The sequence below is a fragment of the Phalacrocorax carbo genome, chromosome 3 (assembly GCF_963921805.1).
Source record: "Phalacrocorax carbo chromosome 3, bPhaCar2.1, whole genome shotgun sequence".
In the NCBI taxonomy this organism is placed as follows: domain Eukaryota; kingdom Metazoa; phylum Chordata; class Aves; order Suliformes; family Phalacrocoracidae; genus Phalacrocorax; species Phalacrocorax carbo.
In genome coordinates, this window is record NC_087515.1 from 57,576,314 (window position 1) to 57,602,051 (window position 25,738).

A 25,738-nucleotide genomic window follows, 5' to 3' on the forward strand; every position below is an offset into this window, starting at 1 on the left:
TAAATATGATCTTTACATCCTATCAGGCAAGGTCTAGATGTCTTCTGCCAGCGAAATACTCTCCCTGTTGGAGACACTGGAAATTCTGACTTGGAGACAGGTGTTTACCCCCAAAATCCACATTACTAACTTAACAGGTCCTGGAGAGTGCCAGGTCAGTTGTTGATGGGCAATCCTATACTCAGGCTGCTAAAGAGCCAGCATCTTTAGAAGAGGTATTTTTACGTGCTTGTCAAAATGACCACCTTTCTTCCCTCCCCAAAACTCTGCCAGTTGCGAGCACTCCACCTGACCCCAGAACAGGAAGAGCAGAGAGGCACTGATTTCAGTAGTACAGCCAATGGCAACTTCTTTTACTTCTTGGAAAATTACAATCCCATCTTAAGATCTGATGCAGCAGAATCTCAACTCGGTTTTGCCAAAAATATCTATTTTTCCTCTGCCTTTTATATAAAAAGATACATCTATTACTCAAGTGTTTTCCACTGGGCTTATAATAAAAAGTCCCTTTTACAATCAGAAAGTCCCAAACAAGTTTCAAGTTCAAAGGCTACTGCTGTTCAGCTTAAGATTTTGAAAGCTCTTGGAACTGACTTTCAGCTTCAATGATTTACTGTACGCTTGGAAGACCTAAACCTTAATGCGATTTACTGCCACCTCTTAACACAGCTACCGTGTTTAACCAAGATGCTACTGGCTCGCTCACTGAGAAAAAGCCGATTCTTTCAGTAACTAGACCAAGAGTTTAACACAAAAATACTACCCTGTAGCAAGTATTTACATAATTCTTGGCGTAATTTAACATTTTCCAAATTGCTTATGCTATCCCTATGTATGCAACAGGTGACTGATAGAATAGGATTGACATTATCCATGCTCTGGGAAGCTTACAAGCAAAACGTAATCCTGTTGTCAATAACATATAAGATTTATATTAAAAAATCAGGCTATAGGAGGGTGCGATGACAAAGATAAGAGCAGCAACAGATTCAGAAATGCTTTTGAACGTCTTGAAAATTGAGTTTAACTTCTTAAACATGCAATTGAAAATGCTTGTCCAAATAACCAGCGGGTGTGTGCGCGCTTTGTTTTGTTTCTTTTGTTTGGGTGGGTTTTGGAGGCTTTTTGACCAGTGGAAGGAAGCAGGTACAGCTTTACCTACAGAGAGTAAAGATTCTTGGCAGCCAAGGACAACCAGGGACACATGGCACGCTCTTCCATTTGTGCACGGGACTACGCAGAACAACTCCTTCAGCACACATCCCAAAGGAGAGCGAGCACACCAAGACATTTTGCCAAAATGGGGTTTCGACGAAGAACGCTTTTGTGTTGCCAGGTCCCTAACCAGCCCAGAGCATAACCTGGGTTTATGCTCAGGGAGTTTCACAAACACGCTAACGATCTCTGAGAAAACAAAGACAGGAAGCCATCAGCCAGAAGGCCACAGCGATCGGGCAGAGCATACACCAGGATGGACGCCGGATTATCGTCAGCGGTTTTGGGTAAGCACCCGTGCTGGAACACCAACCACTTGTATACAATCCTTACGCTACTTCTACAGACTTGTGTGATGTCCCTGGGCCTGAAGAGAGATCTCCATTGCAAAACCCTAGCCTCTCTCACTTGCTTTCAGTGCTTTAAGACCAGACCCCATTCATAACATGGTTTTGGTCAAGTCCACCTCAAGCCTATGAGCTACAGAGAACTAAAGGAACTGCAGTGCATGACTACAAAATAGGTCTCTAACTTCCTTTTATCCGTGGACTACAACAGCACACAGAATCTACATTATATTTTTTAAGTTGTTACTGAAAGGGGAATCCAACAGAAAACTATAAAGAGCTGATTTTTAAGCCTTTAACCTCTGAACAGAGAACCTAAAGCACAAAGAGTTCCCCTTCAAGCTGGCCTCACCTAAGTGAAAGTAAAGAAGCTGATGTTTCTGCTGCAACATTTTCAATGTTATTCTCAATATGATAGAGGAAGGTGGGGTTTTTTGTTCTGTTTTGTTTTTTAACAACCACAAGCACCAAGGCTTGAGGCTGAAGATAGCATTGACGAAAAGGAAACGAGGATAGGGAAGTGTGAACTCACTAGAATAAAACAAGCCAACTCTTCAACTCCCAGATAATAAAAGTCCTGTCTGCTCTAACACCTCTGGCAAGACAGAACAGCAGGAAACATTTGTGGTTTCAGCTGACTATATGGCTTGTTCGTGTCATTTCCAGAACCACATGTAGAAAACCATAACTTCTGATGACTGTAGCAGCAAATCCCCATCCAACTCAGAGTGCTCAGCACTCCACGTGTGTATCGGCTGAACTGCAACCCCTCCAGTGTTAGCAGACTAGCCCAGAACTTGTCTTATTTAGCAGTACCCGATAAGTACCCACCTCCAAACAGGGAGCTTTTACACTGCCACCTGATTTTTTTAACATCCCTGTTTGAAAGCTTTAGCTTAAAAATATAAGCGGGTAGTTTCATCCATCTGAAGATATAGGTCCATTTTTAAAAAGCACTACGGCCTATCGAAAACCAGAACTTGAAACCTTTTGGATGTATTTTTTAGCCCTTTACTCTGAAGACTCTTTGGCCACCTATACAGATTGACTATTTACTTCCATACACTACTCATATAAACATCCAGTTATTAAGCGTTTACCTGTTGTGAGAAAATAAGCCATTTCTGCTGCTAAGAAGTGAGTGCACTTGCCAGAAATAGGGTATTTGTTTTTAAACACCAAGGTCCCACACGTGGCTGGGGGCCAGCTGAAGCCTGGGAATGTCTGCTGAAACTTCATGCTGCTCTCCCACAAGAGGACCTCTGGTGTTCTGCAGGAATCCGTCTTTTTCCTCAGTGGAAGCTTTCCTTCTCTTTCTAGGACTGCCATTTCCTAAAAGCAGCAAGAACTTAGGTGCTTTAGCACCTTCACTTCCTTGTCAAATTTGGCCAGTTTTTTGCACGTTGAAAACATGCCACAGAAAAGAACTGAGGGCAGTATGGCAGTGCAAACCTTTTTTCTTTAACAGAGCAGGCTAAAAGCAGGAAGAGCTAGAGAGAACCTACTGCCTCAGCAGTACTACCTCAAACGCATCATATCCTGGCCTAGTACAGTTCTTTGGAAGTCTTCTTACACCCAGGCTGAAGGCAGAAACTTTCTTGACAGGAACAGCGAGCAGCCCTCAGCCCCAAGCTTCCTGTTTATTTCTGCCCAGGACAGAGGGCCCTGCACTCTCGCTCAGACTCTGCAAGGACTGCACAGGCCCCTGCAAGTCCCCAGCAGCCGAGAAAAGTTTTGTCAAGAGACAGTTATGGCAACACTGGGTTTCTGGTTCCATGCTTTGAAGCACACAAAAGTTAGAAAGGAGAGATTCAACAAAAGGCAGCGTCTTAGCCAAATACACTTAATCGTTAACAAACCGAAGACAGGAAAGCACATTCCTGTATACAATACCCTCGCTATCCTTGCTCAGTTTGGGTCTGGATTTTCTAGGCATCTGGCCTGGCCTGGCGTGCTTCCTCAGAATTTTCTGCCATGGGGTAAACAGCTGCTTTTGTTCCTTTAGTACCAGCCTTCCCATAGAAGCATCTTAATCAGAAGTTCACTTTCTGCATAGAGACTATTCAAATGCACTAGCCCGGCACCGCTACTGGCCCTCCAGGGCACAGTAATTTGCTGTGACTCTTCTTGGCTGCCTTGCATTTTAGTCTCTCCCCTGCAGATCACATTCCAATGGAAGGTATCAATCTATAAAATCTTATTATACATTACAATCAGACAGTACAGGAAATACAACAGAAAAACCCCAATCACAAAAGGAAAAAGTTGAATTTATTCATTAAAGCAGACTGCCTCCAAGCCATCACACATTCCATGGAAGGGAAAAGACGACAAATACTGTTCCCCATATTTCCCCTCCCCTCCTAACAATGTGAGATCTCTCCTCCTCTGGAGAAAGAGAGGAGGACATAAGTGTTCTTAAAATGTATGCATACTGGCTAACACTGTTTAAATGGTGAGGCCTTGTTTATCAGAGCAAGCCAGACATTTAAGAGCCTGCCAACTTTCACTAGGACCTGGGCTCTGATAACATCACCTGCATTCCTCTGTAGATGAAGTGTTATTAACTGACCTACTCCTGCCACAAAACCTGGAAAGATGCCCTGACACTACAGAGGCTCAGAAGTATCAAGTGAGCCTCGGTTTTGGGAGGCATCCTCCAGCAATGCCACAGTATCCGCATAAGCGAGAAAGTAAGCATCACTCATTTAATATGGCGCAGCACTTCTATCGCCCTTGCAAGCGGCACAGCAGTACTTCAGCGCCTTTTACCACTGCTACAGTGGTGACAGCAAACAGAGCTGACAGGACTAAGCCAACCAGAAGCAATTTTAAAGGAAGGAAAGAGTTTTGAGTATTCATATACAAATGGTATCTGCCCACTTTCTGGAAGGGGTGTGCCCAGCACATTTCTGTCTCCCCAGGTCTTCTATCACACTCATTACCATAGCATCTGAAAGTGCTGAAAGATAAATGTACCTCCTTTCTACAAGGAGGAGGTGTCCTGCAAATCTCTTCACAGTGGAGGAGGACAATTCACTTGTTAGTGCATGCTTATGTTTCCAGAAAGCTTTAGACAACACTCCTTATCGGAGACTCAAACCATTTCACTAATGTGAAATACTTTATTGAAACAACCTTTTTTGAATCAAGGCTTACTCTGACAGTCATACATTGGGCATTCATGGAATTATAAAGGCCAAGCTGCCAACAGAAGGCAACTGCTTTTATCCAGTAATGCACATCCATCTGAGAGAATGCTGGAAATGCTGGAAGACGACATGTTTTTACTTCCCCCTCTCTGTTCCTCATCCTTCATCTGTACTTGGATCTCTCCTTGTCTTTTGATTTCTTAGGACTTCTGCTTCTGTCTGCTTTTTTATCCCAGTCTCTTATTCGGACGTCGTCTCTGTATTTGTCTCTTTGTTTACTGTAAGTGTAGTCTCTCTCTTGAGATCGGCTCCGACTCCGATGTCTGTCTTTCTTCTCACCCTTTATCTTCTCTCTACAGCGTTCTCCCTCATGTTTTCGATCAGAATCCTGTTAAAGGAATTGGATATATGAGCAGCTACAGACAAAAGGGGAAAATATACAAAGGTATGAGAGAAATAGAAAACAGTCAGGCATGGCTGGTTCCTTAGCTAAGGCTGGTATTACCTGAAATAGATTCACATCCATGCTGATTTGAAAAAGGTAACACATAGAAAACCCCCACTGTAACTATATGAAGAAGATAACTCTACAGCTTTTGTCAGCATTTACAGAAAAAGCATGGCTGCCAGGCATGCTGCTGCTTGTGTTTCCTAAGAAGCTTTAGCAAAAACTGGTTATATCAGGGATTCTACTCAGATGGATATTACCAAACTCTTCATAAGCATCACACAAGCTCCTAAGCTACATCTAGATTTTGATTTCTTATCTAAAGCAGTGGAATCATTTCGATCATGGGTTTTGGTTCAAGCCCCACAGGCATTCCAGTGCTAAGATGCAGAGCGCTTTTTAAGACCTGCCTGTAATAATCCTTAATGGCCTAAATTGTAGGCTTTGGAAAAATGAACACTACCACTATAAAGACCAAAACAACACAGGCACACACACGCACACAAACTACTTCACCTGAAGCTAGAAGTTCACAAGGAAAGGCAACATAGAGAATCCGATCCTTTTAAATGTACAGTCAAACAATAACAAGGTAATGAAAAATAAGTTGTATTTTGCAGGCTGATGGGTATGACTCATACTGAAAACACATGAGGATGCACTCATACACAGACATAGTAAACTCTAAGGGGCACAAGTCTGTCTAATTTAAAATGTCCTAAATGGGAAAGATCAACAGTATGTACTACAAGTGGTAATGGTGTTTTAGCTTATACAGAGTAACTCTTTACAAAAAATTGCTGCAAGTTCGTGTAGCCAAAACTGAGGACATTTTTAATATCCCTGGCTTTCTGTATATCATCACCAAGAATGCTGAGTGGCTCAGCACACAGAACAGATTTGGTCTTGAGAGAAATGAGGTTTATGTAACAAAGGAGGAATTGCTGTCAGTAAAACACCTGCTTCACTTGTTGCACTAGGCAGACAGTATGAAACCACTGAGACAACGTACTAGTAAATGAAGAAAAGATGGCTTAATTACTCAGACTGTGAAATGTCATGCTAACAAGATTATGGCACAGCATGTGCTAGAACAACTATGTGGCGACACCAACACCACATAGGCCACAGCATCGTAGCAATTTTAAAAGTAAAAAGATAAAAGATCACTTAAGAAGTAAACATTTCATTTCAAGGAATTCTGAAGATTCTTTTAATACACACAGTTTTAACATGTGAACTAACATTTTCAAGCACTGCTAAAACCTATTCTGATCTTATTTTTCAACTAAGAATCACAGTGAAACAAAATACAAGAGGAGCTTTGGAATCCTGCAGAAAGGTATATATATACAGCTTGCTATATGGTTGGTGTGAACTATGAAAAATGTCTGCAATTAAATTATACGGTATTTCTTAATTTCAAATACTATTTTCATTTTTCTAGATATGTTCTCATGACAGCAGCATTCACAATTGTATGGCTAAAACCTATACTGCATGTGCAAACAAGCAAATTTGATTTATTTAAAACAATAATAAAAAAACTACTTTTATCCAGAAAGGCAGTGATCAGGATGGTTCCCAGGGCACACATCACCTTCAGAATTGTGTAGACAATGCCGAAACACTAGAGTTAAAGTAAGCAAAATAAAACCCTGGGACCAACACACACGTCAGTAATCACAGATTTGATCTTTATCTACATAACAAAAAAAATCTGCTACTGCTGGGTACAGTAATCTCACTGGTGGCCAAATGCTTATTCCGCACCTACACCAGCAAACTCTATTTCAGTACAGATTTTAAAATCTGAATCCATCAAAAAGGAGCAGTGATTCCAGCTATTTATAAGGAGTTTGTCCCTTCGTCTTCAGAATGATCCACAGCTGTATTACTCTTGTACCCAAAAGCCTGAGCCTCCATCTGTTTGAACAAGATGCCAGGTTTCAAGCCCTTTTGTAGCAGGGCCTGGGTAAACATCAGAAGATGGACAGACTGCTGGTGAAGTAGAGAGGAACAGGACAAAAATATGGGCCATAAAAACAGATGGTAAACTTGCTGCGCTGCTGCCTTCTAGCTGGTTTGTTGCTGAAGTTTCCTCCCAGCCCAAGAAGAAACAAGAGAAAAGCAGAGCAGCACTCAGTTGAAGAATCTACCAAGCTGACACTGGAGACAGGCTACTGGCCAAATCAGGGCAGGGAACAGGTTAATGGAGACTTTAGAGCAAAGACAAATAACCTATGGTGAATGCCATAGAAAAGGGCAACTTGCTGAAAGGATGAAAAGAAGTCATGAGCATGGAGACAGCTGAGCACAAGGACCTTCACAGAAGCATTTAGGGTATAGGTGTACAGGGCAAGTCTGGAAGTGCCACAAAAAGGTCGTCAAAGTAGCTAATATGATCACAGTGTAAAGAAAAAATTTTAGTAATTTGAATTAAAAGAATTAATTAGAACTCAGTTCCCTCAAAAAAATCAGTTATGTTTTCCCTTAAATAAAATTTTACCTTTTTGAAGTCTCCGGCACAGAAAAAAAGTCAATTTTTTAAACACTCTAAGTTACTAAAAATAACAGCATTTTGAAATCAAATCTTTTATACCCTATCCAAGTCAGGAACATGCTGTTCTCCAATTGGAAGAGGAAGAAAAAGATTCCTCCTTTAAAACAGGCTCTCTCTTACTAGTCAATAAGTGATGATCATCCCAATTCTTAATCCAGCACTGTGCTGGTGAACACACATGAGGAAGGAAATATGAAGAGGTAAAGACACTTCTCTGGAAGTTCATGGCTAGCTTTGACAAAAGTGGGAACTTGCCAAAATGCACTTGCAGGTAAATCTGCTAGAAATACCATGACCACAGAAGTAGAACAAATATGCCAACTCAACATACATTAAGCACACTAGTTAAAGGTTAAAACGAGCAAACAAATAGAGGCAGCCTTTTCAGGAGGGAGATTTTGATCCGACTTTACCTTGAATATAAAAAGAACAGTGTCCAATAGGCAGTCAGAGCAGGAACTTAAAACCAGAAAAATCATCACCTTTGCCAAAACCATGCACTACAGAACCCTGAAAGTCAAGAAGCCCTATGTCTCTCAAAAATCCACTGGATAGGCTACACTCCTCCACCGATCCACTTATCTTAAAAATAAATAAATAAATCGATCCAAGGAACCAGAAAACACAGAGAGAACTGGAAAAGGAACAAAGTCATAATATAGATCTCAAGCAGAAGCATGACCTGCATTCAAAAATCTCTACCAAATCCTATTCACAAACCACACGGTAGTGCAGCCTCCTGCTCCAGACCCACATCCTGTTACCTACTAAAAGCAAGCCACAACACCCTACCTCTTCTACCCTCTGGAATCAAGTCAAACAGCACAAGATTCAAAAATATATTCTTAAAACATCAACACAGAGGCTGAAGATTCAGGAAATGGGTGTCAGACTAAGAAAAGGATGACTCAAAATATACTAAAGAAAAAAAAACCAGCAAGAGAACAGAAAACCAACTCAACATCATGGAAACTGTTCAGAAAATAAAACCCCGTCAGTCATAGCTGGAGCTGGTAGCACAAACTGCAGTTTCAGTTGCCAGAACTTCTCATTGTAAGACCCTGTCCTCTGTTAATTAAAATCTCTGCCACGCTAGGGGCTCAGGGTGGAAGCTTATGTATGAAGCATAGCTACTGTGGGCTTTGGCCAATTAGTTGTGGAAGGTCTGCTGCTATTGTGCTTTAAAATTTTTACCTCTAATATTTCCAAAACAGGGTTAAGGGAAAATGCTTTGTTTGCCTATACTAAAAATGCTACCATTCATCAAAAAAATTTCCATACTATTATGCTTTGTGCTGGTCTCGGTATTCATGCTGAACATACTCCGCCTCAAGAACGTGCCTCCTTTCTCCTGTATATGAGTTCCCCAGATTATGCCCAAATTATAAATCTAAAAAAAACAAACAAAAAAACAACCACCAAAGAAACCCACTAGATTTTTTTATGTGCTAAACAGGATTTGCCAGCTAAGCTGCCTGCAGATTTCATCTGGAAAGGGCCATGCCCGAGATGCTTACTGAGTCTCTAAATAAGAGTGAGTACATACTGTTCTGTATCTACATACTATCCAGCACACACTAGCAAGAACATTCAAGTACAGACACAGAGAAAGATTCTTCCCATAAATTCATTTTCACAGCTCCAAGATGGAAATATGTTTCTTGCCATCAGAGGATAGATGTTAAGCCTCTGCCTGTGATTTTGGGCATAAGAAGGCTAAGCTATTTACACTGAAATGGGTAAAGGTGAGCAACAGAGAGGAAGGCAGTGGGGAAGAAGAAGATACCAGAATACAGCAGCAGCAGACTACAGGAACAAACCACAACAGGAACAGGTGACTAAATCACAAAAAGATATACGGAGCCACAAAAGAGATCAGAGTCAAGCACTAGGAAATACTATTTTCCAGATCCTGGAAATAGCACCAGGAATCCCTCTATCCTCACGTTTTTGTGCTATGAAATCTACTGCTAACATGTCTCGCAGTCCTCTTGTAACAGTTGTAACACACAGAGGTTAACAGCCTATTGCTGCCAGTACGTGTACCACCTGCAGGGGTAGAGTCATCTGAATGATTTTAAAATGTTTTCTGTTAATGACGCATGACCAGCCAGTTCCACACATGTAACTTCTCAACCATCAAGAACAAAGACTACTTCCAGAAACATCTGTTTCAAGAATGTTAAAGTGACAATGTCAATCAGCTAAAAAGGTGTGAGGAAGTCTAAAGCAACAGGTGTTCAGACCTCTTGTATGTATATGCTCCGCTCGAGACTGTAATTATTTGAACAGGTCACTCCACTCAAAGGATCCCAACTGAATCAGTATACTAAAACAGTGACAAAAAGACTTGTACCATGAATGAGCTGTAGAGCTTACTGGTGGCACTGAAAACATGTAATTGCTAATGTTCATGAGAAAAGTTATTTTTAGCATCACTACAATAAGTAATGCAATGGAACAACTAAATCATGTATGATCTCTGTACACAAAACGTAAGGCAATACTCAAAACTCATGCCAGGACAATGGCTTTATTTACTGTGGCTGGAACCTTATCACTCTCTGCAAAATTGCTAGAAGACAGCTTTGTTCTTACTCATAAAGCTTGCACTGTTAAAATATTGGGCTGTGGGTTTTTTTCTTCAGTTTAGCTCAATTCTCCCTAACACTTACACTTCAATGGTGGTTAACTTTATCATTGCAGGCACTGTTTCCATGAAACGTCAACCTCTTGACTCTCCCAAGACTTGACTATTTCAAAGAAACATGAGAATGCTGACCTGACAGGCTGCAGTGGAACTAACGAATGACAGAACTACTGTCTTCTGATGATCTCCTCCACAGTCTGAGTCGTACAGCACCGCATGCTTGCGAAATGCAGATGCAAGCAAACGTACATACGGATTTTACAAAAATGCTTCCAAAACACTTAAGGAAAAATAAAAAAAGATAATGCAAAGAGACTGTATTTCTGATTCCGTATGGGAAAGAACCAACACATCCTGGCAAGAAAATGAAAAGCAGTTTGCATTCATGAAATATGATTAACTACTAGTTTATGACGGGGAATATGTGAACCGGTCCAAAGCACTGAAGATCTCCTACTTCATAAGAGGCTACATTGCCTCTTCAGGATTTTTTGGCAAAAAGCCATTCAGACGTGCGAAACTTCAAAAGTTCAGGAAGATCTGGAAAGCCTCTTTCATAATCAGATACTAACATCAGCCTTCTGTACATTTACAACTGCTGTACTTTATGGGACTTTGCATGCCATGTCCTTAGTTCAATATCAGACTTTTTTTTCCCCTCACTTCTTTTATTAGGAGAAGAATAAATGAGTATAAAGTTAATGCATTAAGAGGTTAGTACCTTCGATTTTTTGGTCCTCTTGTCATCCTCTTCATCTTCAGAGTGGTGGTGCTTTTTCTTCTTTTGTTTTTTAGCCAAGTGTGAGTGACTTGTTTGAGACTCTTCTATATCCTCATCGAGCACAAGGTCATACTTGGCACTGATGGTGTTGGTTAAGGACAGATCTGTTACTTGATATAAGTAAATAGCAGACATAAAAGTTCACAAAGCAAACAAACCCCTCTTTCTCAGACCAGGGCTTACCAAGACTTACTATCTATTTCAATCAGAACAGGATCGTACACGTTAAAAAAATCAGCTGTGCTAAAATGACTGAATTCTGTCCTGTCAAACAGCACAGCCAGGTCCCAATTCCCTCTTCTTTTCTACCTGTGGATATCTGAACAAGCTATGGTCTTCTCTTCTCTCATCCCCACCAAAAGCAAAGCGGAATTGCAGAACAGGACTTAGTTACTGCTGCAGTCTCATTTTGGATGCAGTAGATCCCTCATGAAACTACTTAAAACTCTGTTATGCCACATGTAATTCCAGGGCTCTGGACTGGGAACATTATTTACTTATGCATACAACATGGAAGTGAAACAGCACATTCTGATTTGGCTAAACTCATCGAAGTCATCAAATGAAAAACACAAAATGCTTAATTCCATCTCAAACACCAAATGGTTATATGAAGCATCAGCAAAACACCCATTTAGCAAGTTTTAAGAATAAGAAGTCTTTTCCAGACTGTTTTCATAAACTGTACTTAGTGCAAAAAGTACTCTTGACCAGAAGAGGATACTCCTGCTTTGGTTTTACCTTCTCTTTCAGAGCAAGTTTTGAAGGTTTGTCACGTTCCTTTTCATACTCCTTGAAATCATCCTTGGTATACCGCTCACCTGTCCACAGAAAAATATATTCAATTCACTCCAACTGAAAAAAACAACCAAGATCCAGACCTATCACTAAGTTCTGCTTCTGAATTTAAGGGCTCTTCATAACTATACAGATATTCATAGCAGGATACAGTTACAGAAACAACACTGACATCTGGGTAACAGAGTAGGATAGAGCAGGACAAGTTGTGATTTTCTGTCCTCTTGCTTGCAGATCCCATTAAACAATGTATGGCTTTCTCCTCACCCATGTGTAGTGGAGACAATGCACGAACAGGATCACAAAGCAGGATTTAGCAACTAGTCCCACTTCAATTACAGGTCCTGTGTCACAGTACTTAAAATTCTGTTACCATGAAAGCTCACAAACTATTCTCATTATTAAATGACTTTTTGCTCTGGGCTGCACAAAGGGAAACCTCTGACACAGCTACAGCTTAGGAATTCAAACGGAAAACTATTAAAAAAAAAAAAGAGCCGTTATGTCTTGATTTGCAGAGGGGCATGACACATTTCCTTTTCCATCCATTCACTTGAAAGTACCAGCTCACAGATTAATAAACTATTCTACAGCAATGTGCTGCCATCTCACGGTCATACTCAAAACTGCAATATTAACTGGCTAGGTCAGAAACGGCTACTGAAGGTAGAAGGACAATACTTGCCCTGGGTCATTTTTTGGGTGCCATATAAGCACAACAAGATGACAATATAGTTCACTTTCCAAGATTTAGGACAATTTATACCCAAGTTACCCAGATAAAGAAAAGTCTTCCACATAGTCCATTAGTACATGATGCACTGCAGAGCATGGTATCGATTACAAAGTCAGCTCCGTGCAGCACAAGTTCTAGCACTTCAGTGTCCGTGACTAGTCCCCAGCCTGGAGAAGTCTTAGGCAAACAATTGAGGGCTGACTGCATTTTTAGGAGAAGACACACAAGAACATCACCACTCAAGTGCACAGTCACCTCTTCAAGTCCAGTGTTTTCCCCACATCCTCAACAACCAAACCACCACTGTATCTACCTCTCCCACCATCCTTTTCCTCCCAGATCAAACATCTGAAATCGGTTTTTATAACATACAGCCTGCTATGCAATATGCTTGACCTACAGGAGGTCAAGAGGGGACATTCCTGGCCTGGATACTGACTTCTTCCTTGTGAACACCCAACTGCCATACAGTGAATAAAGAAACTAGAAAGTAGCTATGTACTGCTGTATTGTTTTGCTAATAAGTAATATCAAAAACCATCACTTTTAAAGCTTGAGAGGAACAAATGACTTACTGGCAAAAATACATCTGATAAAAAAGCAATCCAAGGCAATGTAACGTTAATACAACAATAGTAAACCCTTCTACTCTTTCATATGGAACAAGTGAAGAGAAGAGCTAGCAACCATGTTGCTCTATTTACTACAGTACCAGAAAAATTTAGATCTCTGAAGATGAGATTATTTAAGCTCATAACAATTGCTTATTTTTATATAATACTTACAGTTTAGAAGTCACAGCTTAAGTTATGAGGGTCAAAGAATCACAGGTGTACTTACCTTTTCCCTTCCACTTAATCTTTGCAACAGACTGACTAAAATCCACATGTATCCGTCTGTCATCTATCAGCACATTGTCCATTTTGAAGTAGGCTTTCTCACAGTCTTCCTCCTGATATTAATGTTTCCAGAAAATTTTGAGTCATGATTATTTCACAGGGATATTCATTGAAGAACTCAAACACAAATTCAACTGCTTAGTGGCATACATTTTTTTCTAAAATGGCAAAAAGCACAGCAGTTCTTGCATTGTGCCATTTCAAAAGAAATAGTTACGCTTTGTCTGAATGCAAATATTTCAAATTCCATTTCTCCAGTTCATTTCACTGTTCTAAAAAATTGCCAGTGCCGCTATGTGTTTGGCACATGTAATACATTCAGAAAAAAACAAGAAAAAAAGGACAACTAATAAAAGCCCCCATTTTAAGTACATAAGTAGGCTAAAGGAAAGTGAGAACACATCCACTGTTTTCCAGTTTTCCCCACAGATTAGAGAGATTAGCTGATACAAACAAGAAACTATGCACCATCAAGAGAACTTTTACTATCAATCTCAGAGTAAGAGCAGCACAATGATAAAGCAAGCATCATTTACAAGCCCAATACAGGACACTACTGTACACACCGATCTACCTTCTCTCGTACACCCTCCTCTCTTTATGCAGCACACCTCCTTTTTCTACTCTAAGAAAAAAGAAGGGAATCCTTCTTTAACTCTTTGAAGTCCTAATGCACTCTGGGGGGGGGAAAAAAGGGGTCTGCTCTCCTCCCACTGGTTTCAAGACAGAACATATTTGTATTGCTTCATTGAATAGAGAAAGAGTTAAACATCTGCCTCATTTAAGACCTACAAATTCCATAACTATGTCAGTAAGAAAAAATATTATCTACCCCACACTTTAAGATTTCACTGCTTTTTCTTAATGGAAGTATGCTGAAAATTAACTTTTATAAGCAGAATCTACATACAGTGTTCCTAAATAACATACCTTTTCAAACTCAATGAAAGCATAACAAAGAGATTCACCAGTCTTCCAGTCTCGAATCACTTCACAGCTGAAAAATTGATACAAAATTAAAATGTCAATGCTGTTGGAGTACTGCTTCAAAGGGAGAATAACAGTTTAAAAAAAAAAAAGAAAAAGGCAAAAACACCCCAAAAACACCTTGAAGGTATTACAATACTTGATTCTGAGACCCTACTGATGTGGGGTTTCTGCACAGAAAAACACATGCATGTGGTATTACTTGAGTAATTACTACACTTAGCTTACAAGCTGTAACATGAAGTGCTGAACTACTTTCATTAATCAGAAATTCATCCCAAAATCTGTTTTCCAACACTACTGTTTTTTGGATTTCACTAGTGCAAGACAAGAAATTTCACATTCTGTTTTCTCAGGCATTTTAAGGAAAGTTTAAACAGACATCATGTGACTAACTTCCTCTTCTTAGCAAGCCCCTCTTTAGTAACCATATTCTTATCAGACAACTCATTGGGCAAAAATCAGAAGCCTAAAATATTGAATCAGTAGGTGCCAAACGGAAACAATACAGTACCACATCAGTATTACTAAACTCTTGTACATGACATGAGAATTCTGACTACAGGATGTTAAAGGAGGTCAGACAGGCAACAAGGGCAAATGTAGTATTAAGGTGAGATTTAATAAGGTGAGACCTTGCCCATGTGTACTGAGGAAGTGACAAGTCAGGATTAGGATACACAAAAAAAAAAAAGGAAAAAAGAAAAAAAGATGACAAGGCTATTCAGACAAGCTATATGAATTCTTCACAGCAGCCATCAGCAAGAAGGTAGGATAGCCTTGTGCAAGAACCCTCCTTTGTGGGTTATTCAGAGAATCTATCTGAAAGCAGAAGGACTGCAGACGAGGTACTGAACAAACTGATGGGGGGTGGTGTGTGTGTGTGTGTAAGTTTAAGAAGGACACTAGCACATCCAGAAATCATGCTGGAGTCGTAAGAGTGGCAAATACAATGCCAGTTTCACTCACACACACAGACGCACACACTCAGTATAGTGAATGGTCTGGGAGTCTGCAGGCCTGTATGCTGGTACTGCACAAACTGGCAGAAACTCAATGCAGAACAGAGTTAGCGTGCATGTGAATACAGAGGACCTGCTCAGGACCATCTGAATAAACCTAAGTGAAGCTCTCTGAAAGACTCAATATGCTTATGTGTGATGATGACCTATTTCATGCAGTCTTTTGAAGTCCTTCAAGACCCGAAGAGTGGAAATTCTAATAACTCCTGCACCAAAGGCTTCTGGGGAAACTAATGGAATAAAAAACATCTTTGCATTGATAAACATATCAAAGACCAGGCAAGAGTAAACAGTCATTTCTCACTGAGAAAGTAAAGAGGTCACCAGTGGAGTCTGCTGATGATACTAAATTGTTAAATGTGGCAAAAATAAAGACTGAAAAAATTGCAGAAAGTCCTTAGGAGACCACATGAAGAAGATAGCAAATGACGCTCAATGTAGATAAATGCCACAAGATAAGCGGGGGGGGGGGGGGGGGGGGGGGGGGAAATCCCAATTGTGCACTGTTTAAAAAAAAAGCTTTAGTGTAAACTAGAAAAGGAGTTGAGAGCAAAGCAGAGAATACCACTGTGCCACTGTATCTGTAATTCATTTAATACCGGGTGCAGTTCTGGTCCTCTCATCTTGAGATGAAAACAAAAGAACAGAAAAAGGTTGAGAAAAGGGAAACAAGTTAAGGAAAATTCTTCTACAAAGCATGAATATGTAGGCTATTACTCTTAGCAAGAAAAGCACATGACTTTGTGGTATAGGATGGAGACGTGTAGGAAAGTAGGTTTCACTGCCCGTCATGCCTTTCAATACCAGTACTAGGAGGAATCAATTGAAACTAGGAGCCAAGCTCAAAACTGAAAAAGGCAGCAGGCACAAGGAACACCTTAACAAGGAATATATTGGATGCCACAAATACTTGTTGCTTTATCTCAAAACCACATGTATTCCCATGGAAAAGAAAAACCCAGAGACTGTATCTAGCTTATGTAGCATCTGAGATAAAACTGCTGAAAGGAGGGAGAGGGACTGTGCAGAGCATCAGTTTCAATGAAGAAGGTTTTCTTTTTTGTTTTACAATAATTACCTTTTAATGGGACCAAAACGTGAAAATATTATTTCTAGGTCTTCATCTGTGGTCACAGGATTCAGTTTACAAACAAACAGCACATTTTCTGGTGGCTTGACCTCTGCATCTGGTAAGTCTCCCACCTGTGGCATGCAGAAAAAGACTTTCATCACTTCTGCCTACAGCTGTCTACATTTTATTGCCACAAGCACACTGGCAACACATCTTTTGGATGATATCACACACATTCCCACCACAAAAATAAAAAAATTAATCAAGTATTTTTGCTACTCAGTGTCACAAAAAAGTGTTTTCCATAGCACCTAAAAATGATTATCTATTTGCGATTCCACCACTGGGACTTCATGAAACTCACAAATACTTTCTGCCTTGCTTTCCCTGTTCGCAACATAACAAATACATAGTTCCAAAAGGTGAAAGTGTACTTTTAGAGCCACACTGTTATAAAAAAAAAACAACCACACAACACTAAACCACAAACAAACCAAAAAAACCCCAAAAACAAACAAAAAAGAACCTGATCCATTCCTTGGTCTCTGACTGTACCCTAGATAAACTTGCTTTTCCCTGAAAAATGGCAACAGCTAGGATAAGCTTAAATTTAAGACAGCTTGATAAGGATGAGAAGTTGTAATTTTACAACTTTATTCAGAGGGTAGAAAGCATTCATGCTTACTGAGAAACAACACTTGCTTACAGCACACCCAACTTCGACGTTTGCAACCTTTGACCAAAATTCCCATCCTTAAACTAGCAAATTAAGTTAAAGAGGAAAAATGTAAATACACCACCTCCTGTTGAATTGTAGCACTTTTTAAAACCTGAGCAAAAGACTAGTGACATTTAAACAATTTATCTCTGTCTTTTACTTAATACACTAATAGAAGCTAATGCATATTAGCCTGATAGCAGAAAGAAGCAAAATAACACAAGAAACAGATTTCACAAAAGTACTTTAAGCACATGACACTCTTGAAGTTTACTGTTTCAAAAAAAAAGAACAATGGAACTAATAATTGTGGTTTTTCAAGTCAATGAAACTAGCAGTACACTTAGTTTTTCATCTCTTCAGCTTTTATATAACATAGCTCCCTATGGCACACGACCCACCAATATTCACTAATAATTACTGCATTGGCACATAGCCCGCTTGCCTTTTTTAGCCATCCTCAACTTTACCTGGAAAACAGGCCATTAGCCCCACTGCCACTGCAAAACAAAAGCCCACATCTTCTGCAATGCTGTGGCCATATCTAGACTGACCTTGCTATTAGCCTCTGCGGCAAACTAGTCACCATCAGTTTGAATTTGGTAGTTGTAAAGAAGTATGATGGATTCACCCATTCTTAAACAGTGTGTGCGCGTGCTTTTTTCCGTCTTTTTCTTTAACAACAAAAAAAAAGGACTTCAAAGCCTGTTCACAATTTTTGTTATTATATGGAGTTTACAACTGCCAGCAGTTACCAAACACTGTATTTAAGAAGGAAGAACAAAGTCAACCAATGTTAAATTCAACTAATCCCACAGAAGAACCGTTACATATACAAATAATGCAATCTTAATACCACTACATGTGCTAGGAAGAGATTATCTCAAAGTAGCTCATCTCTCTCCCACACACGCTAAACCTTTTCCAGGACTAAAGATATTCAGCAGCATATTATGTATGCTATGTTTTTTTCATTGGATGCATTTCTAGCAAGTTTTATAAAGCCGTCACTGCTCCACTTCTAATCCTGGCTTTGAAAATAAAGATCATCAGTTTTATCAGAAAACCACCTCCAGTGCTCACGCTCAATCCTTTTCATTGTACCACAGACACTTAACAGCACAGATTCTGAGCCATGACATCATCACCAGATGAGCAATTTCAAGATAAATAGTACACACCCTCCTAGTCTTAATACAACATGCACACACAGAGGAATAACACCTAAAAGGTAAATAAAGAAATATGTTCACCATTTCCAGAAGAATAGCACGAGTTTTTGCTTCTTTTTCTGCCTGAACTTCTTCTATTTCATCCGCAGACCGTCCTTTCAAGTCATCAATTTCTTCATCTGCTCCTATTCTGCCACTCTGAAAAATGAAGGAAAAAGCTATTCATTACCAAGGCATGGCCAAAGTCTTTCTTGCTTTCCAAATATCACATGGATGACCTTCCTCCTTACCCCCCAAGACATGAAAATGCTTAAGCACTGTGCCTCCGCAGAACTGGGCTTTCATTCTGTTCTTCCCACTTAGATTAAAAGAAGGGAGAGAAGATGATGTCCTCATCTGTTTCAGGCGCTATGAACTATGTATGAACTTTCAGGCCCAATTTGAACCATATTCAGTTAGATATTCTAAATTCATTGATACTCCCATTTCCTACTCAACATCTCACCACAAGTGTCAACTCATTTCTCATCTAGATAGCTCCTATCAGAAGTTAAGAAACATGGCAAATACATGGTGTCTAATAAGACTCAAACATTAAATACAGTCAATCACAACAATAATTTTATTTTTAACACATCTACACCTAGGCAGGATCTGAGGTTTAATTTTTTCTCCTCATCAGCATGCCTAGAATACTGCCCTTATTAGAGAAATTTCTACACCAAAAGGTGTATCTTCAGACAGGCTATAGGGGAAGAAAACTAAGTATAAGCTTTCAACTCTCTACACAGTTGGCAGTGAGCTAATGAACTCCTGATACGATCTAATATAACTGAAGGTACAACAGCAATTAACCACAGTGCAGATGTACTATGAAAGCCTAATTCCAACCTTATAATCATGTCTATTCAGCTTTGAACGTAAAGCATCCTATGATTCTATAAGTATTCTCTCTAGTCAATTTATTCATTGCTTGAAACAACTGTTTCCATACGAGGAGATAACCTCATGTAGCAACATCCATAACTGCATGCTATGAGTAAGTTATGAATAATTACTATTATATTTTTAGCAAATTCCTTCTGTTTGATCAGATACACCACAACAGCACGCATGCTTGCAGATATAACTCAAAGAATGACCAGAATTACTTCCACTGAAACATAGGCTACTTCACATTTAAAAGGAAAACAGCAGTAAGCACTTTAAATTAACAAACGTTAGTTATATTTTATTTGCTGCTAGAGCATACAAAAACCCAGTAATGCCAAAGGTGAATATTCTGAATGTTCTGCTTAACTGCACTGTAATTAGAAATCTGAAACATGGCTTTCCAACCTAACTCCACCACAGCCACAAGGGAGAGCACCCAGTTGTATTTGATTAAACACAGCAACAGCCCCAGACAACAGACAAGCATTTGACATATCAGAACTCAGGATAGCATAGTAGAAGAGCATCTCTCATCCTCTGACACTAAAGATTTGTAATTCTTTTAGGATATAGATTTGACAGACAAAGTCTTAAAGACAGAATTCTTATTCTGACCAAGGCTGTGCTGGCCACTAATAGGGATAAGCTTATTTAATTATTTCTTCCAACTTTTCCCAAAGAAGCTGTCATGAACACTCACATCTAGCTGTTCCTTAGTAGGTTCTGGTGATCGATCAGGAACAGACAAGCCAGGTGGATCTTCAAACGGATCATCTAAAATTACTGTGTGATTTATCCTTATAGAAAACAAAATCAAGACCAGCATCAGTCACATGCAAATAAAAGTCTCTTTACCCAAGTAACAGGAAAACAGCCCTGCTGATTCTCAGTTATACACCAAACATCTTGTATGCTTGTAAAAACTAGTACCAATGCTTTTGTAAAGGCAACATAGTTGCACATATTCTTTATAATTGTTTATTTTACTACCTGCTTATTTTATCAATGATATTGGAAGAAAAGTATTTAAGATACCATGTACAGGTCACCTGACATTGGTATATTAAATCTAGTTCCCCAAAAAAGATGAATTTGCTTAATTATAATTTATTCCTCAAAAAGGGAAGTTAAAAGCAGTCACACCTGATATCTTGATATGGGATAAAATCCTTATCTACAAAGGTTTCATTAATTGTTTTCAATACATCCATGCCTTCTGTCACTTCTCCAAATACTGTATGCACACCATCAAGATAATCCAGGTTTTCCCCTGTAGTAATAAGAAACTAGAAAAGAGAGATACAAAACCAGTTACAGTACATAGGAAAATTCAGGGCCTAAGTTTTGCCTTAGGAGAGGTACAACTCCCACTGAAATCAGTGGCAGGGTATGGGGCGAACCAAACCCTCTTCCTGACTTCTGCAGAAGATTAGTCATCTTCCATCAGCTCTGAGAACATGCTGAGCCAACCTACAGCTCACAGCCACTGCCTGAGGAAAAGAGGCGCTCTCATACGAGTCTCCCTCCACACCAGCTCACAGCTCCAGCTCTGTGAATTGATATGACTCAGTACCGGGCAGAAAACTGGACCGACAGAGGATGAGCAGACAGTTATCTGCCAGGTAGGTTTGTTGAGCAAGATCAGCAAAGGATCTGTGACAGCATCAGAGCTGATGAAAGGGAGAGGACAGAAAGAGCAAAGCTATCCCTCTGGGCAGCAGCGAGCTGTGAGCTGAGTTCAAATGACCTGTTCATCAAACTCCACCCAGCAGGTGCATTTTCACAATATTGGCAAAAGCTTCCATAGTTGACCTTCACCTGCTTCTATCCAGACTTTTTTCCATCCTTCCCTTGTATCACAAACCTTTCTCTCCCCCCAAAAAAAGGATGCAGCAGTACTGAGAGAACTAAAACACAGTAGCATTGACTTAGATCAGCTTGAACCGGCACTGAAACGTATCCTAACACAAATTGGGTGTTTGCTTTAGGGCAAAACTGAAGCTATGAAAATTGAAACCAACCGAACACTTGGTAACGAACTAAAGACGGAGGACACTTGGTAACGCACGAAGGAGGAAGAAGCAGATATGCACAAATAACAGAACACAACCATTACATGACTGGTTAACATCTCACTCCTCATTCTCTGCAACACAGTTAAGACTGGTTAGTCTTCCATACAGGTTACACTAAGCTACATTATATTTGTAAGCCAACTCCATGCAATTCCTTACTGGAATTTTTCTTTCCCAAGGAAGGGGCTGCAGTAACGTTCCTGGGAACCGCATTCATTCCCATGTGCATATGCTAGCAGGCTGCATTCTTAAATGTAAGTATAAATGTTCTCTGCCTCCTAAACCCCCACCCAAACAAATTTATACGTACAATGCAGGGAAGCAGCAAGATTAACTCCGTGTATTATAACCTCTGGCTGGAATAAAACCATAATTTTTATAAATTGCTTAATTATTTAAAAAACCCTCTTTTTAAAATTAAAACATGGACATTACAAGTAAGGCATTTTAATATATAAAAGTGGCAATGCATCTGAAATAATAATTTAGAAATAATACCATTCTATGAAAATAGATCTTTATAAATACCTATAGCAAAAACTTTGTGCACATGAAGAGAGAACAGCAAACGGAACAAAAACACTTTCAAAAACAGTTTTTTAACAGCACTCGGATAAAACTGTAAACTTGCACTGCATTATTAATGCACACTTTCACGTAACCATACAAAGCAAACAGTGGTATGATTTCAGTTTCCAAACTAATGTGAAGTTACAACTGAAAAGTTTTAATATAATTTTAAAACCCAATTTTCTTACTTTTCATTTCCATTTAACTACAGGATTTCTTTCCTGCCCATTCTATACACTTGCAAAATCACATCAAGGTATTAACAGAAATGAATGAACAAAGGAAAAAAGTAAGAGGACTGAACTCTAACAAACAAAATTTATTAAATTAATCTAGGACAGGATTTGAACCTAAGCATTTTAATCTGTCTTGTCTGTAATCAAATACCCATTGCCACCTGTAACACTATGCAAAATACTTCTCTGCGGCCATTTTTTTTTACATGCCTTTTGACCATACTACAAAATGATGCTACTGAGATGACACTGTCACTCTTATGTCTCTTTTGTAAATTCAAGGAATTTTCATTTGAGTTACTTAGACAGGCACCAAAGCTTTCCAACACCGTATGCTGACCTGTGATCCATGCTGATCATTGCCATTGTTCACCATTGACACGGTTCCCTTTTTCTTGTGCTTAATTCTTGGCACTTTTTCTGCCTCAAAAAATCTAGCTTGATCACCATACAGTTGACTGAAAATACATATATAATAAATATGTTATAAGGCAAAGCAATTTTTAAAAGTGAGATAAATGCTATGAAACAGTAAACAAAACATCTTAAAATTTTTCACATTGGCATTCAAATAAAACCAGAATTTACATTGCATCCATGCACATTTTTATGGACCTGTACACTTACATAATTCATTTTACAGGGAACAACAGATTTTTCTCTGAGACATTTCACAGTGGCTTTTTTCTTGGGGCTGGGGGATGGTATTTGTACATTTCTAAATGCAATATGTAACATTTTTCTAAGGCATGAAGCAACTACATATTTTGATAAGTAGGTTCCATAAAAATAAGTCAATCCACACTATAAAAACGTAATAAATTATGTCACAAATTTCCCTTCCAAGATAAATGGAAAGCCACTAAATCTATGCATAAACTTAGCCCATCACATAGACAGGACTGCATCCACAGGATATGCAAACTGTCAAATTCTTTTTAATTTTTTTTAAGTCTAACCCTGATATCAGTCACTCATCTTGTCTCACTCCATAACTGACAGAGGCATGGTCAATACATTTGTCCAAATTTAAGGAGTGTTCTGTTCAAACTCATTTTGCTAAGCAGCTGTAAGCCTCCATGAAGACAAGATTCAAACTAAACTTTGCCTGTATCAGTCTCCTGGGTAGCAAGAACAGAAACTCCAGTTTTGTGGACTTCAGCAGTAACGAACAGGCAGAAAAGTCAAACTGCCATTCTCCATGCTAGCAGCAGGACAGAATCTCCTTTTCTCTCACCACACCATACTTCCCTATCTGCCACACCAAAGAGCCACAAAAGACTAATCCTTAAAAAAGCACAAAATATCAAAATAAACTTGGTCTACCCTGATGCAGAGACAGCTCATGTCCGGCAAGTTTACCTAGCTAGACTAGTATCTGCTTAGCACAGTTATACTGCTTCCTGGACCACCAGAGTGGTGAACCACATATCCAGGTTTTCAACATTTTGCATTCTGAGGCTCTGACAGACCAGACTTTGAAAAGTCAATATTGGTCTAGCAACACTGTCTCTGTTCAAACTGAGCTCTTTACTGAGCCCCAAGAAGGACGAAGACCATCTAATTGGAACCCCTGTTCCCCTATATAACTTCTCTGTCAATTAAGTAGCACTGAAGTTTTACATACCAAAATATGGATTCCCCTCCACGGCCAGTTCCCATGGGGTCACCAGTTTGTATAATAAAATCCCTCTGTCACAAAACAGAACACATGAGATATTGCTTTCATGTTTGTGAATTTAAGCCCAACAAAAAAAGAAAAAAGGCGTTGAGAGTACTCACCTGTACATTATAAATAAGACAATAGTTGTAGTACTTCACTTTGCAGAGCTTCAGAAAATTCAGACAAGCTGTAAGAAATTATACCAACGTTTACTAGATAAAACCCCAGCTATAGTAAGGATAGATATAACAGATATCCAGTTCAATATGTAGAAAAGTGGTTTTGGCGCAGACCATGTTAAGACTTGCACAACCTACAAACGCTGTGAGAACTGCTCTAAGGAGAGGTAACATTTCCTCCCCTCCTAAAGCCTACCTCTACTGATTCTGAGAACCCGAAATACAGAAATGCACATTTCTGCTCCCCAGTTTCCTTCCAAAACACCTAAGAAAGAAGACCAGAGCTGCCTTTCGATTTAGATTACGTTTTCTCAATTTTTAAAATAAATATGCACTATATATAACATTACAAATATATAATAGAGATAATATAACTATAAAATAAATGCATGTTTTAAAAAAAACCCCAGAGTTCCCAGCAGCACTTGATGCCTGTAAGCGTCCGAGGCACATACACACGGGAGCCCGCGGGGGCCGCTGAGGGCAGCCCCGGCGCCCCCTTGGATGCAACCCCGGGAGCGGAGGGGCCCGGGGCACACGCCGAGCCCCGGGCGGGCGGAGGCGCGCCGCTGGCAGAACCACCCGCCCCAAGCCGCTCCCTCAGGAGGCCGCGCCGGGCCCCGCCGAGGCCCGGCTGCCTGCGGCCAGCGCTGAGGGGAGCCCGCCCCGCCTCCCCTCCTTCCCCGCACAGCGGCGAGCCCCAGGGACCCCCGCAGCCGCGCCGCCAGCCGGGGGGCCGCGGGGAACCGGGTAGAAACCGGCACTTCCCGACCCCGGCCTCTACGCTGGCGGCGGCGACCGGCCCGCCCGCACTTTTACTGCGGGCTTCCACCCTCCCGCCCCTGCCCGCGGCCGCCTCAGCTCCCCCGGCCCCGGCGCGCTCCTACCGCGGGGCCTCTCCTCCGTGTACAGGTCGATCACCAGGTCGCCCAGCGTGGTCTCCAGCAGCACAGCCATGTTGGCTGCCCGGCCCCGCACGGCGGCGCGGTCCGCCCCGCCGCCCCTGGGCCGCCCTCTGCCGGCATGGAGGAGGAGCGGGCGCCCAGGCCGCGCGGCACCCCCGCCGCCACCGCCCCCCGGAGGGCGAGCGGGCTGGGAGCGGGGTCCTGCTGGCGGCCCTGGAGGCGCAGGGAGGGCTCCTCGCTGCAACCGGCTGCCCTCCTTGAGGCCCCCACAGGCGCGTCGGCCTCGCAGCGGGACGAGCCCCGGCGCCGGGCGGCCCCTCGCAGCTGCCCGCCTCCGTGCTGCGGTCTGCCCCGGCGTGAGCAAAGGTGTGTGACCAACACAGCAGCAAGCAGGAACCTGTCCCCTGTTCTCGCAAGCTCAGGGGCTGCAGTGCCCCCACGGCCGCCGCCTCCGGCAGGCAAGGGGCGGGCGGCAGCGGGGGCAGGCAGCCGGGGAGCCCTTCCTCAAGGGGACGGGAGAAAATGGAGACCTCCGTCCCCTCTAGGAGGCACCTCCTCCGGCAAAGCAGGTGTTTTGAGGCTGATCGTCCAGCTTTTGAGCGTGCTGCTTGCGGAGA

General features: G+C 40.9%; 1 protein-coding gene across 2 annotated transcripts; it reads right to left on the reverse strand.

Moving 5' to 3' along the window:
- Positions 1–3,811: 3,811 nt before the first annotated feature.
- Positions 3,812–25,572, reverse strand: PPIL4 (peptidylprolyl isomerase like 4). 2 transcript variants are annotated; one of them, XM_064447011.1, is made up of 13 exons: positions 25,104–25,572; positions 24,157–24,224; positions 24,002–24,066; positions 22,715–22,832; positions 20,637–20,779; positions 20,194–20,290; positions 18,642–18,758; positions 16,677–16,801; positions 14,520–14,586; positions 13,531–13,642; positions 11,881–11,977; positions 11,097–11,235; positions 3,812–5,102 (listed from the first exon to the last, which is right to left on the reverse strand). In XM_064447011.1, the coding sequence occupies exons 1-13, from the start codon at positions 25,171–25,173 to the stop codon at positions 4,878–4,880; spliced, it is 1,443 nt and encodes a 480-aa protein (XP_064303081.1). In that variant the 5' UTR covers positions 25,174–25,572; the 3' UTR covers positions 3,812–4,877. The 2 variants fall into 2 exon arrangements, with proteins under 2 accessions (XP_064303081.1, XP_064303082.1); XM_064447012.1 differs by lacking the exon at positions 24,157–24,224 and having other exon boundaries at positions 25,104–25,567.
- Positions 25,573–25,738: the final 166 nt, after the last annotated feature.

Coding starts and splice junctions, on each gene's coding strand:
- PPIL4 (XM_064447011.1), bottom strand. CDS start 25,173: ATGGCTGTGCTGCTGGAGACCACGCTGGGCGACCTGGTGATCGACCTG. Junction 24,225..25,103: donor CACGGAGGAGAGGCCCCGCG/GTAGGAGCGCGC, acceptor AATTTCTTACAG/CTTGTCTGAATTTTCTGAAG. Junction 13,643..14,519: donor CTTTCATTGAGTTTGAAAAG/GTATGTTATTTA, acceptor CATTAATATCAG/GAGGAAGACTGTGAGAAAGC.